Here is a 15,139-nt window from a genome sequence, read left to right on the forward strand (position 1 = left end):
AACAAGCGTCTGTTATTTCTTTACAACTGAAGACCACTGGAGACCACAGAGTCACACAGCGTCAACAACTGAAGACCACTGGAGACCACCGAGTCGACCACTTTAGACCACTGGAGACCACCGAGTCGACCACTGAAGACCGCTGGAGACCACAGAGTCACACAGCGTCGACCACTGAAGACCACAGAGTCATACAGCATCGACCACTGAAGACTACTGGAGACCACAGAGTTGTACAGCATCAACCACTGGAGACCACTGGAGACCACAGAGTCATACAGTGTCGACCACTGGAGACCACAGAGTCGTACAGCATCAACCACTGAAGACCACTGGAGACCACAGAGTCGTACAGCATCAACCACTGGAGACCACAGAATCGTACAACGTCGACCGCTGGAGACCACAGAGTCATACAGCGTCGACCACTGGAGACCACTGAAGACCACAGAGTTGTACAGCATCAACCACTGGAGACCACTGGAGACCACAGAGTCGTACAGCGTCGACCGCTGAAGACCACAGAGTCGTACAGCGTTGACTGCTGAAGACCACTGAAGATCACAGAGTCGTACAGCGTCGACCACCGGAGACCACTGAAGACCACAGAGTCGTACAGCGTCGACCGCTGAAGACCACTGAAGACCACAGAGTCGTACAGCGTCGACCACTGGAGACCACTGAAGACCACAGAGTCGTACAGCGTCGACCACTGGAGACCACAGAGTCATACAGTGTCGACCGCTGAAGACCACTGAAGACCACAGAGTCGTACAGCGTCGACTGCTGAAGACCACTGAAGACCACAGAGTCATACAGCATCAACCACTGAAGACCACTGGAGACCAAAGAGTCGTACAGCGTCGACCACTGGAGACCACTGAAGACCACAAAGTTGATCGAGCCAGGATGTTTCTGGAAATGCCGGTTTTGGTTCACTGTTTTCTGAAATGGCATTCACAGACTGGCTGCATAAAATCACAGTTTGTAAAATGAAAAGAAAGAACCATGAAATGTCGTGTGAAATACTGACTGAGAAGATACCGCCCATGTTCCACCATTCACAGATGACAACAGACAAAAAAAGACAGAAAAAACTGCCATGAATGTACTAAACCTGCACGTGAGAGTGTGTGTTTATCACACAAAGTGGTACTTCCTGGTGCTTAGGAAGCCAAGAAAAGTTATAAGACTGAAAAAAAGCGAGGTGAGAGTCAGGTTTGTGCTTCCCATAATGCTCGTGGGCGTCAATAGTTGTGTAGTTTCTGACAGGAACTGTGTTGCTGACAGACAGGAAATAGAAGATGTGGCTATTTAACTCAAATAGCTGATGCTTGTGACGGATGGGAAGATGGACGGACAGATGGCTGGAAGGACACACACACACAACTTAGCTATTGCTGAGTTCTACCTGTGTGCAAATAATGTCACAGCTTTGAGTAAAAGAACTGAATTTAATGTACAAACTGGACACGCAAGTAACGACTTATGAAAATGTGTGTGCTAAACTAGGATTTAATAACATGAAGGTACAAGAAGAAGACAAAAAAACAACATAAAATTATAACGTCATCTCGCATCCACTCAGCCTTTACCAACACAACAAAAAGGATCCGACCTCCCCTCTGATTAAAACAAGGCCAAAACGTTCAAAACGAATATCAATAAAAAGATGTCTGCACACGGTTAGCTTGGCCAGGAGGTCAAACCCAGCTGTTGCTAGGTATCATGGAACTTCATCTGAGACAGGTCGGCTTGGTCTGACATGTAGCACGAACCAGACTACACCAGGCAGGTTAAACCCAGTTAGTAAACTAAGTATTAGTTAGTAAACCAAGAGAGTCGCCCGTTTCTCTTGCTCCTCCAGGAAATAATGTTAGCATGGAACTTCATCTGAGACAAGTTGGCTTGGTCTGACATGTAGCACACACCAGACTACACCGGGCAGGAGGTTAAACCCAGCTGTTGCTAGCTAGCACGGAACTTCATCTGAGACAAGTTGGCTTGGTCTGACATGTAGCACGAACCAGACTACACCGGACAGGAGGTTAAACCCAGCTGTTGCTAACTAGCATGGAACTTCATCTGAGACAAGTTGGCTTGGTCTGACATGTAGCATGAACCAGGCATGAACCAGACTACACCGGGTAGGAGGTTAAACCCAGCTGTTGCTAGCTAGCACGGAACTTCATCTGAGACAAGTTGGCTTGGTCTGACATGTAGCACGAACCAGACTACACCGGGCAGGAGGTTAAACCCAGCTGTTGCTAGCTAGCATGGAACTTCATCTGAGACAAGTTGGCTTGGTCTGACATGTAGCATGAACCAGACTACACCGGGCAGGAGGTTAAACCCAGCTGTTGCTAGCTAGCATGGAACTTCATCTGAGACAAGTTGGCTTGGTCTGACATGTAGCACGAACCAGGCTACACCAGGCAGGTTAAACCCAGCTAGTAACCAGTTAGTAAACTAAGTACTAGATAGTAAACCGAGAGGGTCACCCATGTCTCTTGCTCCTCCAGAAAATAATGTTAGCATGGAACTTCATCTGAGACAGGTTGGCTTGGTCTGACATGTAGCATGAACCAGGCTACACCAGGCAGGAGGTTAAACCCAGCTGTTGCTAGCTAGCATGGAACTTCATCTGAGACAGGTTGGCTTGGTCTGACATGTAGCATGAACCAGGCTACACCGGGCAGGTTAAACCCAGTTAGTAAACTAAGTATTAGTTAGTAAACCGAGAGGGTCGCCCCTTTCTCTTGCCTCTCCAGGAAATAAGTGCCTTTTGTAGAGCAGGAAGTCCCGCAGGAAGTGGATGCAACAACTCTTAATGGAAGGGTTGAATGACAGGAGGTTCAGATTAAATGAATGAGGTATTGCACACATCAATAAAAAACAAAAAGGCAACAATAATAAATATACAGCAAACTCAACATCGACGTTACAACTTTAGTCAGTATGTGGAAGAAGTTAGGATATTTTTGAAGTCACTTGGAGGAGAGGGTGGGTGTGTGTGTATGGGGGATCCCCCACTAGTCATCCCATTCATCATCCTCCTCAAAATCTTCATCATCCTCATCATCCTCATCTTCATCTGCAGAAAATACATGCCACATAACAGTTACAGACATCTGAAAATTTCTGTTAGCACTGTTAGAGGTACTGTTGTCTGTGTACTGTGGTACTATGTTAGTACTGTTAGAGGTACTGTTGTCTGTGTACTGTGTTACTATGTTAGTACTGTTATAGGTACTGTTGTCTGTGTACCATGTGCATAAGTATGTACCGTGGTACTATGTTAGTACTGTTAAAGGTACTGTTGTCTGTGTACCATGTGTAACAGCATGTACTGTGGTACGATGTTAGTATTGTTAGAGGTACTGTTGTCTGTGTACCATGTGTATCAGTATGTACTGTGGTACTATATTAGTACTGTTATAGGTACTGTTGTCTGTGTACCATGTGTATCAGTATGTACCATGGTACTATGTTAGTACTGTTAGAGGTACTGTTGTCTGTGTACCATGTGTATCAGTATGTACCATGGCATTATGTTAGTACTGTTAGAGGTACTGTTGTCTGTGTACCATGTGTATCAGTATGTACCATGGTACTATGTTAGTACTGTTAGAGGTACTGTTGTCTGTGTACCATGTGTATCAGTATGTACCATGGCATTATGTTAGTACTGTTAGAGGTACTGTTGTCTGTGTACCATGTGTATCAGTATGTACCATGGTACTATGTTAGTCTGTTAGAGGTACTGTTGTCTGTGTACCATATGTATCAGTATGTACCATGGTATTATGTTAGTACTGTTAGAGGTCATGTTGTCTGTGTACCATGTGTATCAGTATATACTGTGGTATTACTGTCAGTTTACCAGAGGAATGGATGGCTTTGCTCCTCTTCTGCATCACTTCCATCAGGGCGCCCACGATGCCTGAGGAGGGAGCAGGAGTGGGTGGACCAGAATCTGGATGATCCAAGACCTGTAGAACAGAACCAAGCCCAGCTCTTTTCATTTAAATGCAATAAGAATAACTTGGGGCCTGTCCAGGGTGTGTCCCCGCCTGCTGCCCAATGACTGCTGGGATAGGCTCCAGCATCCCCGCGACCCTGAGAGCAGGATAAGCGATTTGGATCATGGATGGATGGAAGAATAACTTAGAGCTGTTCCGAACACCTTTTTTGGACTTTGAATTTGGGCTGCGAGGTCAGTCTGCAAGCTGTTTTAGGCAGATCTGACCCTCACTTACTGAAAAGGTTTTAATCTTAAGAGTAGGCCTGATTCTGATTCCATTTATACTGCATAATAAGGAAAACTTTGCACCTTGTCCAGTCAGGTCTACAAACAGAGGAACACACCACATGGTCCCTGTCCCATGGCGCCCACACTTGGTAGTTTTGCTGATTTCCAGCTGACTTCAACACCATCGCTCCCTCCAAATACAAGGGAACCACTTTCTTTTCTTCTCCAGCATCTTGTTTCTCCTTTTTTGGGTGCCGTGTTAGCTTTAAGATTTTGACTGAAACATGATGTCTGGCATGTTCAACAATGAAGCTCCACTGGCCGTAACTTTAAAAGGCGTCCAGACTGATGTGTGTGTGTGTGTGTGTGTGTGTGTGTGTGTGCGTCTACCCTCTTTGCCACTGCTCGGCTGTTGTCGGCTGGATTCGCTGTTGTTTTCTTTTTTGTCTTCGTCGCCTTTTGTATGTATGTGTGCTGTTTAAGTCGGAGAGTACCGCTGGCGTCGTGTGTGGCTGCCGCTTCTCCCACCGTCTTGTCTTTCTCCTCTCTGTCCCCGTTTTTTCGGCCCTCCGTGCTAGCCACCTAACTAGCTAACTGGCTAACCACCACCCGGCTAACGTTACCGTTACGTGAGCTCTGACCTCCTGGTTCTGCATGCTAGTTTGCGGATCTGGCTCCGCCCCCCAACCCCCGCTGGACTATTTTCTTTATTTTCCCTCGGCAGTGGACACTATCCCTCTTTGGGCCATCATCAACTGGGACTAGCGTAATCTGGACATCACCATCCCTGGCGGCACTCCCCTTCATATGGTGAGTAGCTAGCCTCATCCCATCCGTGCTCTGCGCTATCCCTCCTACGTTTCCAGCGTTATTAACCCACCCGTCTCATGGAACCAACACTCTGCTGCCCTCTTCTGATTTTACTTACGTTACCCCCCTTATTACGACTACATAGAATACCCTGGTCTCCCTTTTTATTTTCTCCCCTGATTAGTTTCCCTCCTCCTCCCTTACACTACTCTCCTGATGAACTCTTGCCCCTCAACAAAAACTACCGGCTATCCTCTGTTGGACGCACCTTTGCTCTGTCTGCCGGCCTCCTCCGCTGCCGCCATTATCTTCATCGCGGCCCCAGACACTCCAGTCATCTACATCCTTCCACTAACCCCGATACGATATCCCACATCCAAACCGTATGTTCCCACCGCCCCCCCCCTCCGCTGCATCCCCCCGCACTACTAACCTAGACAACCTCAGACCTCTCCAGCATGCCCCCACTACGTTGCCCTCTCATTCCATCAACCTTGCCCTCCTTAATACCCATCACTAAATAACAAAGCCCTTATCCTACATGAAACAATCACTGATAATTCATTTGACTTTCTCCTGCTCACTGAAACCTGGCAACAACCTGGCGACTTTTTCTCCCTCAACGAAGCATCCCCCCCTGGGTTTGGCTACATCTGCAGACCCCGTCCCTCCTGTCATGGAGGTGGTCTTTCTGTCTTATTCAATCAGAACTTCAGGACCACTGAGCTTTCACTCCCCACCGTCTCATCATTTGAATTCCTCGCTTTTAAAACCTGCTCAATGGCTGTCATTCTCATCTACTGGCCACCCACACCAAATCCATCTTTCCTGTCTGACCTCTCTGAACTCCTTACAATAGCCTAATCTCTCTCCTCACACTTATTACTGCTCGGTGATTTTAACATCCACATTGATTTACCCACCTGTAAGTTTGCATCAGAATTCATCACTCTATTGGACAATTTCAACCTCACCCAGCACGTCCCTTTCCCCACCCATGTCAAAGGCCATATCCTTGACCTGGTCTGCTCTGTCAATCTACCGATACACAACATCCATCCATCCCCATTTCCTCTGTCAGACCATAATCTCATCCAGTTCACTATTCCATCCCCAACTCCTCGGCCAGACCTCCTCAGAGAAATAACATTACGCAATACTAAATCTATTGACTCCCTCCAACTCTCCGATCTGCTCTCCTCTGCTCTCCCCCCCTGGAACCAGCCTCTACCTTACCTGATGATCTCACCAATCACCTCAACACCACCCTGTCTGCCTCCCTCAACACACTGGCCCCTCTCAAAACAAAAACAGTCTCCTTCAACAACTCTGCACCCTGGTTCACACCTGAGCTCCGCACAATGAAACAGACTGCCCGCCAACTGGAACGACTTGCCAAGAAAACATCTCTCACTGTACATCAAGAGGCCCATAACCTCCACCTCTCTGCCTACAAAGAGGCCCTCACCGCCACCAAGTCTGCCTATTTCTCCACCATCATTAATGATTCCAACCACAACCCCGGCACCCTCTTCTCCACTGTAAATAACCTCCTCAAGCCCCGTGCCGATGCCCTCTCCAACTCTACTGCTGAACAATGCAACTCATTTCTCCAATTTTTTGCAGACAAAATTGCCGCTATCAACAAATCATTGTCCCCTGCGTCTGACTCAGCAGCACCTACTCCGGCCCCTCTTCTCCTCATCCCTCTTGACCTCCATACCCCTCCCCCTGATCACCGCCTCTCCCAGTTTGTTCCAGTTGCCCCTACCAATATCTCTGAACTCATCAGCTCATCAAAATCCACAACCTGCTCCCTTGATCCCCTCCCCACCCCCCTACTGAAGAAATGCCTCCCTGCCCTATGCCCCTACCTCACCAACCTTTTCAATTCCTCACTGTCCCATGGAATTGTCCCCTCTTCCTACAAAACTGCAGCTGTCACCTCAATTCTCAAGAAACCTGGTCTTGATCCATCCTGCCTCAACCACTACCAGCCAATTTCCAATCTCCCCTTCCTCTCTAAAACCCTGGAACGCATTATCGCCACACAACTCCAAACCTACCTACACTCCAACAATCTACTCGAACCCCTCCAGTCTGGTTTTCGCCCACTCCACAGCACTGAAACTGCACTCCTTAAAGTACTTAATGACCTCCTCATCTCTGCTGATACTGGAGCCCTTAACATCCTCATCCTCCTCGATCTGAGTTCAGCCTTTGATACTGTGAGCCACAACATCCTGCTCACCAGATTGAAAGATGTCGGTATTGAAGGCACCGTAATCAGCTGGCTCCAGTCTTACCTCTCCAACAGGTCACACTTCATCTCACTTCACAACCACTCCTCTGTTCCATCCACAGTCACACAAGGTGTTCCCCAAGGTTCTGTACTCGGCCCACTCCTTTTCATCATCTACATCCTACCTCTTGATCAGATTCTCCGCCATTTCAACTTGGACTTCCACTTTTATGCTGATGACACCCATATACCTCAGCACCAAATCCCCTCACAATCCACCCCTCTCTCACATCGACTCCTGTCTGTCTGCAGTTAAAGTCTGGATGCAGCAAAACCTCCTCAAACTCAACAGTGACAAAACTGAACTCCTCTTCATTGGCTTCAAGTCCACTCTCAGCCAAAACAACAACCTTGCACTCACCATCGATGGCACTACTGTCTCCCCTTCCCCCCAGGCATGCAACCTTGGTGTGATCCTTGATCCCAGCCTCTCCCTTGAGCCACATATCCCCCAAATGATAAAATCCTCCTTCTACCACCTTCGCAACATTGCAAAAATAAGATCCTCTCTCACACGCCCTGCTGCTGAGATACTGATCCATTCCTTCATCTCCTCCCGCCTTGATTACTGCAACTCACTCCTCTATGGCATCAGTGCTAGCTCTATCAAGAGACTCCAATTGGTCCAGAACGCATCCGCCTGACTTTTGACTTTCACCAAATCCTGGCACCACATCACCCCAGTCCTAAAAGACCTCCACTGGCTACCCATCTCCCACCGGATCAATTACAAACTCCTGTTTCTTACTTATAAAGCCCTTCACAAACTAGCTCCCCCATACCTCACCAATATCCTCTCCCCCTACCAACCCTCTCGGTCCCTCAGATCCACCTCAGCCTCCCTTCTCTCTACCCCCAGGTCCAACCTCCGCGGCTTTGGTGACCGAGCCTTCTCCAGAGCAGCTCCCAGGCTCTGGAACTCACTTCCCCAAATCATTAGAGACTCAGAATCCCTCCCACTCTTCCAATCCCATCTCAAGACACACCTTTTCTCCATTGCCTTCTCGTGCCCCCCCCCCCCCCCCCCGTCTGCTCATACACCCCTGGTCTGGGGCAGGCTGGGGACTGAGCGCTTGACCTGCATCTGTGATTTATGATGTTTGTTTTTCTTTCCCTTTATATCTGTCCAAGTCGGAGAGTACTGCTGGCGTCGTCTGTGGCTGCCGCTTCTCCCTCTCGTAGACCCCCTTCCCATCCACCCCTGTATGTTTGTGTTATGTTCATCTGTCGTCTTGTTTCACTCCATTTATTGTAAAGCGACTTTGAGTACTTGAAAAGCGCTATACAAGATTGATTTATTATTATTATTATTATTATTATTATGACTCAAATTACCGAGGACCCATGAAAACATTCTATTACCCATGATACCCTGTAAACTCATCCTGTCTAAATGGGGTTTTAATGCACAGAAGTGGCTTTCATCATATAAGGTTTCCACAGCAATGAGGAAAACAGACAATAACATGAGATGTGACCGGCAACTGAAACAGACCAGTAAAGAGAACTGATACCAGTACAGAGACCCGTAAAAAGAACTGCAACCAGTACAGAGACCAGTAAAGAGAAGTGGGACCGATACAGAGACCAGTAAAGAGAACTGGGACCAATACAGAGACATGATCAAACTGGAGTTATTTCATGTTTTGTACTGGATGTTGGACTCACCGTCTTCAGTTGGATCCCCTGGCGGATTTGATCCAGCAGGGCATCTCGGCTGGCGCTGGATGCCGGTGGTCGATTGTTCTGGTCTACCTTCTTCAGCTGAGTTCCTCCTCGTATCTGCTCCAACAGGGCCGACTTATTACTCTCCCCCTGCCCCGGCTCCCCCACACCCTCTGGCTCAGATTGGGATGGGGGGAATGGCGGGGGAGGGGGGGGCGGTGGTGGAAGTGGAGCAGGAGAAGCTCCACCCATCAGCGGTGGGGCTGGTGGAGTGAGGGAAGTGTGTGAAGGCGGAGCTGACTGGTGGGTGGGTTGGTGACACCCCCTGGTGGGGGGGGGAGGTGGGGTGCCCAGGGTACCAGGCCTGGATGGGGGTGGAGGCGGTGGGGCTGAGGTGGGGGCCCTAGACAGGGGAGGAGGAGGAGGAGGAGGAGGAGCCCGCCCTCCTCTGGACGGAGGAGGAGGAGGAGCTGAGCTGTGAGGAGGAGGAGCAGGAAGGGGTCCAGCACGGGAGGGGGGAGGAGGAGGGGCTGAGAAGACAAAACATAACCATTCAGAACCAGACTAGAAAAGAAACAACAGATTTACAAACATACTCACTGGCTCTACTATGTTTCACTATTGCTCTCTACTGTTTTACTGCACTTATACTTACACCACATTACTGCTTCACATGTCACGGAGAACCACAGTACTGCAGTACACAACCACTTATATTAAAAGTACTACAGAAAAAGACAACCCAGCAACTCCCTCTGTCACCTCCCCTACTGACAGATCCACAAGAGAGAGGACAGAGATTTGAATTTTAGAAAGACCTTTATTTACAATTTACTCACACTATCCAAACCAAAGTCTGTGTTAAAAAAAGGCAACAAAAACAAAACCAAATAAAACCAAACATTATCAAAAAATTAACAAACCACAAACCCTCAACAGAACACAACACCCCAGACATTCATAAAGGTGTCTGTATGCCTTTCAGTTTATAGTACTCAAATTCCAGTCATGCAGCCATCAGTCCTGTCATCAGTAGAGGATCCACTGACCTCAGACCCTGACCCGGAATCTGGTTCTTCCTGGTTTTCATGCAGACTTTTTTGCAGCTGAAAATCATGGACCATAAATAAAAGATAAACTTTCCCCTAGACCCTGAAACCATGAAACTAAACGACTAAATAAACCCTGAAGTGTAGGACACAAGATCAAAGGTGCTGTAATGACTCCCTGCTAGAACAGAAAGGACATCCCTCCCCTATGCTAGGATCCAGGTGCCCCACATATCCGTTTGTAGTTATAGTTATAGTTATTATAGTCCCATGTACAATCCTCCACTGGAGGTCCCCCATCCATTTGTATATGGGGGGCTTATACGGGGACTGCCAACATCCTTATGGGGAAGAAGGATGTGGGCCAAAAAACTCACTCCACCTCAACACCTTTATCCCTGCAGAGCATGAGTGTAACACTTTAACACAGTGGTAAGCTGCTTTCTTACCCATATTCTCAAATTACCCCCTGCCACTGCCCAACAACAGGAGAGACTCTCAGAGAGGGAAATACATACTCACATTCATGATACCACTGGTGAGACAGAGTATGGTTCCCAGCTAATGCTCTGAGGGGCCCTGGCAGAGATGCACAGACCTCCTCCACCAACCTGTACAGCAGTCTAAAAGACTTGATTCCTGTCTACTCTGCAAGATGTTCAATAAAACAGTTGTTTCATGAGATGGTCCAGCTTGACATAACGAGCCTCTTGCAAGCTGGACCACAGGCTGACAGACAAGACAAAAAGACCTGGGAGTTGATTAAAACATTACCAGACAATGGCTCCTTAAAAATCCACATCCCTGGTGTCATAATGGTTGCTCAGTGGGAACTGAAGATCTGCCATGATTGCAAGACTGATTTTTAGGATGTCAACTCTGTAAGGTCCACAACCTCAGCCTGGAGCAGGAACAGTTGCTTATCATAACCAAGTTGGCCAGGCCTCCTCAGTAACAATCGGACCATGTCCTGCTAGCTGAGTCCAGTTATATAACAGTCTCTGTGCAGTCTGCAGCCTGAATGACATTATCCTGGATGGGACATCCATGATGCCTTGTCCTTCCTCATGTACTGGTAAGTACAATGCAGCTGCCTTAATCCAGTGTTGACCTGACCAGAAAAAATCCACAATGATCCTCTGGATTTCCTCAATAAGGCCCCTTGGGGGAGGTAGCACCATCAGTCTGTGCCATCGGGTCAAGGAAATCAAGTTATTGACAACCAGAACCCTTCCCCGATAAGAATAGAATAGAAAAGCATTATATTTGGTTCAAATCATTCTCTTAGGAAAGAGCCAGAGCTAAAACTCTTTATAAATAAAACACCAATCCAACAAGTAAAGGAAACTAAGCTCCTGGGCATCATTCTTGACAATAAGCTGTCCTGGTCAAAACACACTGACATTGTTGTAAACAGAATGGGTAAGGCATTGGCAGTGGTAAGGCGATGCAGACAATACCTTACACCAGATTGACTAAAATGGTAATACACACTATTGTTCTCTCACAGCTTGGCTATTGCCAAATAATATGGGCGAATGCCATGAAAAAAGATTTAAGCAAACTCCAGTTGGTACAGAACAAGGCGGCACGCCTTGCTCTCCAATGTCCATACAATACGAACATCAGCAGCATGCACTTCTGTCTACAATGGTTAAAAGTTGAGGACAGAATGAATGCTGCACTTCTATCTTCAATATGGAAGGTTTTACAATACAAAACTCCATCACATCACTACAGTCAGTTAAAACACAATTCAGAATCATATACATATTCCACTAGACAGGCAACAGAAGGCCGGTTTTCACTTCCTAAGCCAAACACTAATTTTCTGAAGCGTCCAGCAGAATACAGATCAATGAAAGCATGGAATTCCTTACCACTGCCCATGACTAAACTGACACAGAAATCACTATTTAAAAAGCAAATAAAGAAACACCTTGGAATGTTATAGTTGTAGGATGCAAAATACATGGTCATACGTACACATATCTCACACACACACACACACACACACACACACACACACACACACACACACACACACACACACACACACACACACATACAAGACAGGGTAAGGTGTGTTTCGAACTGAATTGTATAGCCTGGATGGTTTCAACAGTTTGTACATTGGAATGATTTATGTATGTCTCTTTACTGTTGGATGATGACTTATGTGTACTGTAAAGTTTAATGTAGGTTTTGCTATTTTTGGTTTGTTTTGTTTTTGTTTTTCTGTCTTGTTTTTAAATGTGTTTTAAATGTATGTATGTATTAAATGTATTGTTTTTATGTGGACCCCAGTAAGACTAGCGGTGCTTTAGGGCACAGCTAATGGGGATCCCGATAAATAAACATAAACATAAACAATAGAACTTTGTCATTGTACAAGTACAACAAAATTTGACAGTGCAGTTCTTATCAATATAAAAAAGAATTAAAAACATAAAGCACACACATTCATTTCCACATTCTACTGGACACCAACATATTGCACAAAAAGTCACGCATCAAGACTTAGCAGCATTTAGTTTGATTACGGCTCGAGGATAGAAGCTGTTTTTTTAGTCTGTTTGTCCGAGCTCTTATTGTCCTGTAGTGTCTGCCCGAGGGCAGCAGTTCAAACAGGTGGTGTCCTGGGTGGGATGGGTCCTTGAGGATGCCATGGGCTTTTTTAAGGCAGCGGGAACTGTATAGGTCTTCCAGGGAGGGGAGTTGGGCATCCGATAATCTTCTGGGCGGTGGTGATGACCCTCTGGAGCGCTTTCCTCTCTGCTACTGTGCAGCTGGCAAACCAGACACAGATGCAGTAGGTCAGTGTGCTCTCTATGGAGCAGCGGTAGAAGGACACAAGCAGTGAGGTGGTAAGGTGGTTCTTCATGAGGATCCTCAGGAAGTAGAGTCTCTGCTGTGCCTTCTTAACCAGCGCTGTGGTGTTAACGCTCCAGGTCAGGCCCTCCTCTATGTGTATGCCCAGAAACCGGAAGTCAGAGACACTCTCCACACAGTACCCGCTGATGAAAAGGGGATGACTGTACGTTTTGTAGAAAAAAGCTGAGGTAGCAACCATTTCCATTTAAACAGCCTGGCACACACTTTCTCAACTACACCTTCCCAATTCTGCCTTTTAAAATCCTCTGTTCATAGGAAAAAACCTTCATCCCTGTTCTCCCCCACCAAAGACTCCCTGGCAGAGTGGGAGAATTCCTCCCTCTCCACTGACCTACCTGCAAGGCCTCACTCTTTTCCCAATTAAATTTTGCAGAGGAAGCCTTTTCATACAGCCCCAAACACTCAATTAAAACCCCTACCATCACTCTGATCTTGTATGAAAACATACACCCCATCAGCATGTGCTGATACCACCAATGTGGGACACTGTGGCAACCCCAGTAAGAGAGCACTGAAAATTTAAGTCTAAATCTATTTAAAAATGTTTCGATAGCCCGCAAGAACAGTTGTCCAGAGATTGGACAGCCCTGCCTAATTCCTCTCTGAACAGGAACTTAACAACTTAACCCCCCATCCACCTTAACCATATACGATACCCCCTTACATAACAACCCCAACCATGTCAGAAAAACCTCCCAAATACCAAATGCCCTCAAAATAGAAAATAAAAACATATGGTCAACATGATCAACAAACTCTGTCTCCTGTGCTTAGTCTCAGGAATCAGAGATATGCATTATCACAAAGAATCAAATACACAATTTGAACAGAAAAATAAAAAAAATAAAGGGCACCACGCTATTTCTGCGTAGTTTTAATTGGCATCTTTTACCTGCGTAGTTTGGCCAAGAATTGCATAATTGGTACACAAAATGTGTGCAGGTTGGCACATATTGGGCAGAGGGAGAGAGACAGAGACAGAGACAGAGAGAGCGAGAGAGAGAGAGAGAGAGAGAGAGAGAGAGAGAGAGAGAGAGAGACTCACCTTGTCGACGGAGTTCATTTTTGACGGCCTCCACTCCTCCTTTCTTCTCAATGAAGTCGTAGATGACCTTGGACGTCTCCTTGTCCTTCAGCTGAGCCTCTGATATGCCACACATGTCAAACAGGTTTTTCAGCTCCGGGTCCAAATTATTCAACTAAAGCGACACACAGCACATTCACATATTCTCATATCTCTCATAAAGATACACTGCAGTCCAGTCAAATTGCCAAGCAAGAAACTAATCTATCCCCGATATCAGAGAATCAGACAAAACAGACTACCTGCTTTAAACGTCTTGATGCATGCTCGGCAGTCCAGGTAAGGAATCCCAAAAGGTTGAATCAGTTCATCTGGACACAACGTTTAGTGACATCTTCAGTCTAAACTGACTGCAGGTATCCCCGCCCTTACAAACAACACAGTGGCATAACGACTGAAACCAACAATCAGTTTCATATGCAAATTGTCGTGACCATTAACTAGACTTACAATGGCCATGTGTACTATTCACAGAGGATTTGAGAATGTTTGCAATCACAGCATTGTAAGATGGTGACAGTTGTACCATTAGCACCCCCCCCCCCGTTCAGGGATGGTCGTTCCCTCTTCACATAGATGGCCTCTTTGACTCCCGTTCAAATCAGCGTTCCTCCCCATCAAGGATGTGCACATCCTCACCCTTGAAAGAGTGGCCACTGGCCTGTAGATGGTGTAGACTGTGGAGTCCTGGTCTGTAGATGGTTTAGACTGTGGATACCTGGCTTGACGTGTTAGCTCTCCATCCTCTTCACCACCACAGATTATACCCAGGGGGCGCTACACCTAGTCTGTATGGGTTACCTAAGATACATAAACAGGATGTGCCTATTGTTTGTATGATTAAGTCAGTGACCTATAACCTCTCGAAGTTTCTGGCATCTATTCTGAACCAGTTGGTAGGTAGTAATAAACATCACATTCACAACACTACTGATTTGTGGATAAGGTGAGGGACGTCATTATGGAGCAGATGAAACAATGGTCTCTTATCAAGTCAAGTCAAGTCAACTCAAGTTTATTTATATAGCACATTTAAAACAACCACAGTTGAACCAAAGTGCTGCACAAGTTTAAAACACAAT

The 15,139-nt window shown here is 46.6% G+C and overlaps 1 protein-coding gene across 1 annotated transcript in view; it reads right to left on the reverse strand.

The window, feature by feature from the left end:
* Positions 1–2,071: 2,071 nt before the first annotated feature.
* The window catches only part of wasla (WASP like actin nucleation promoting factor a), a 40,715-nt gene continuing 27,647 nt past the window's right edge, over positions 2,072–15,139 (reverse strand). The window contains exons 7-10 of the mRNA XM_056282016.1: positions 14,019–14,172; positions 9,033–9,559; positions 3,884–3,992; positions 2,072–3,094 (exon numbers count right to left, since the gene is read on the reverse strand). Of these exons, the coding sequence (XP_056137991.1) occupies positions 3,033–3,094; positions 3,884–3,992; positions 9,033–9,559; positions 14,019–14,172 (852 nt within the window). The 3' untranslated portion in view covers positions 2,072–3,032. The remainder of the gene's footprint in view (positions 3,095–3,883; positions 3,993–9,032; positions 9,560–14,018; positions 14,173–15,139) is intronic.

Source organism: Lampris incognitus, chromosome 6, assembly GCF_029633865.1.
Source record: "Lampris incognitus isolate fLamInc1 chromosome 6, fLamInc1.hap2, whole genome shotgun sequence".
NCBI lineage: Eukaryota > Metazoa > Chordata > Actinopteri > Lampriformes > Lampridae > Lampris > Lampris incognitus.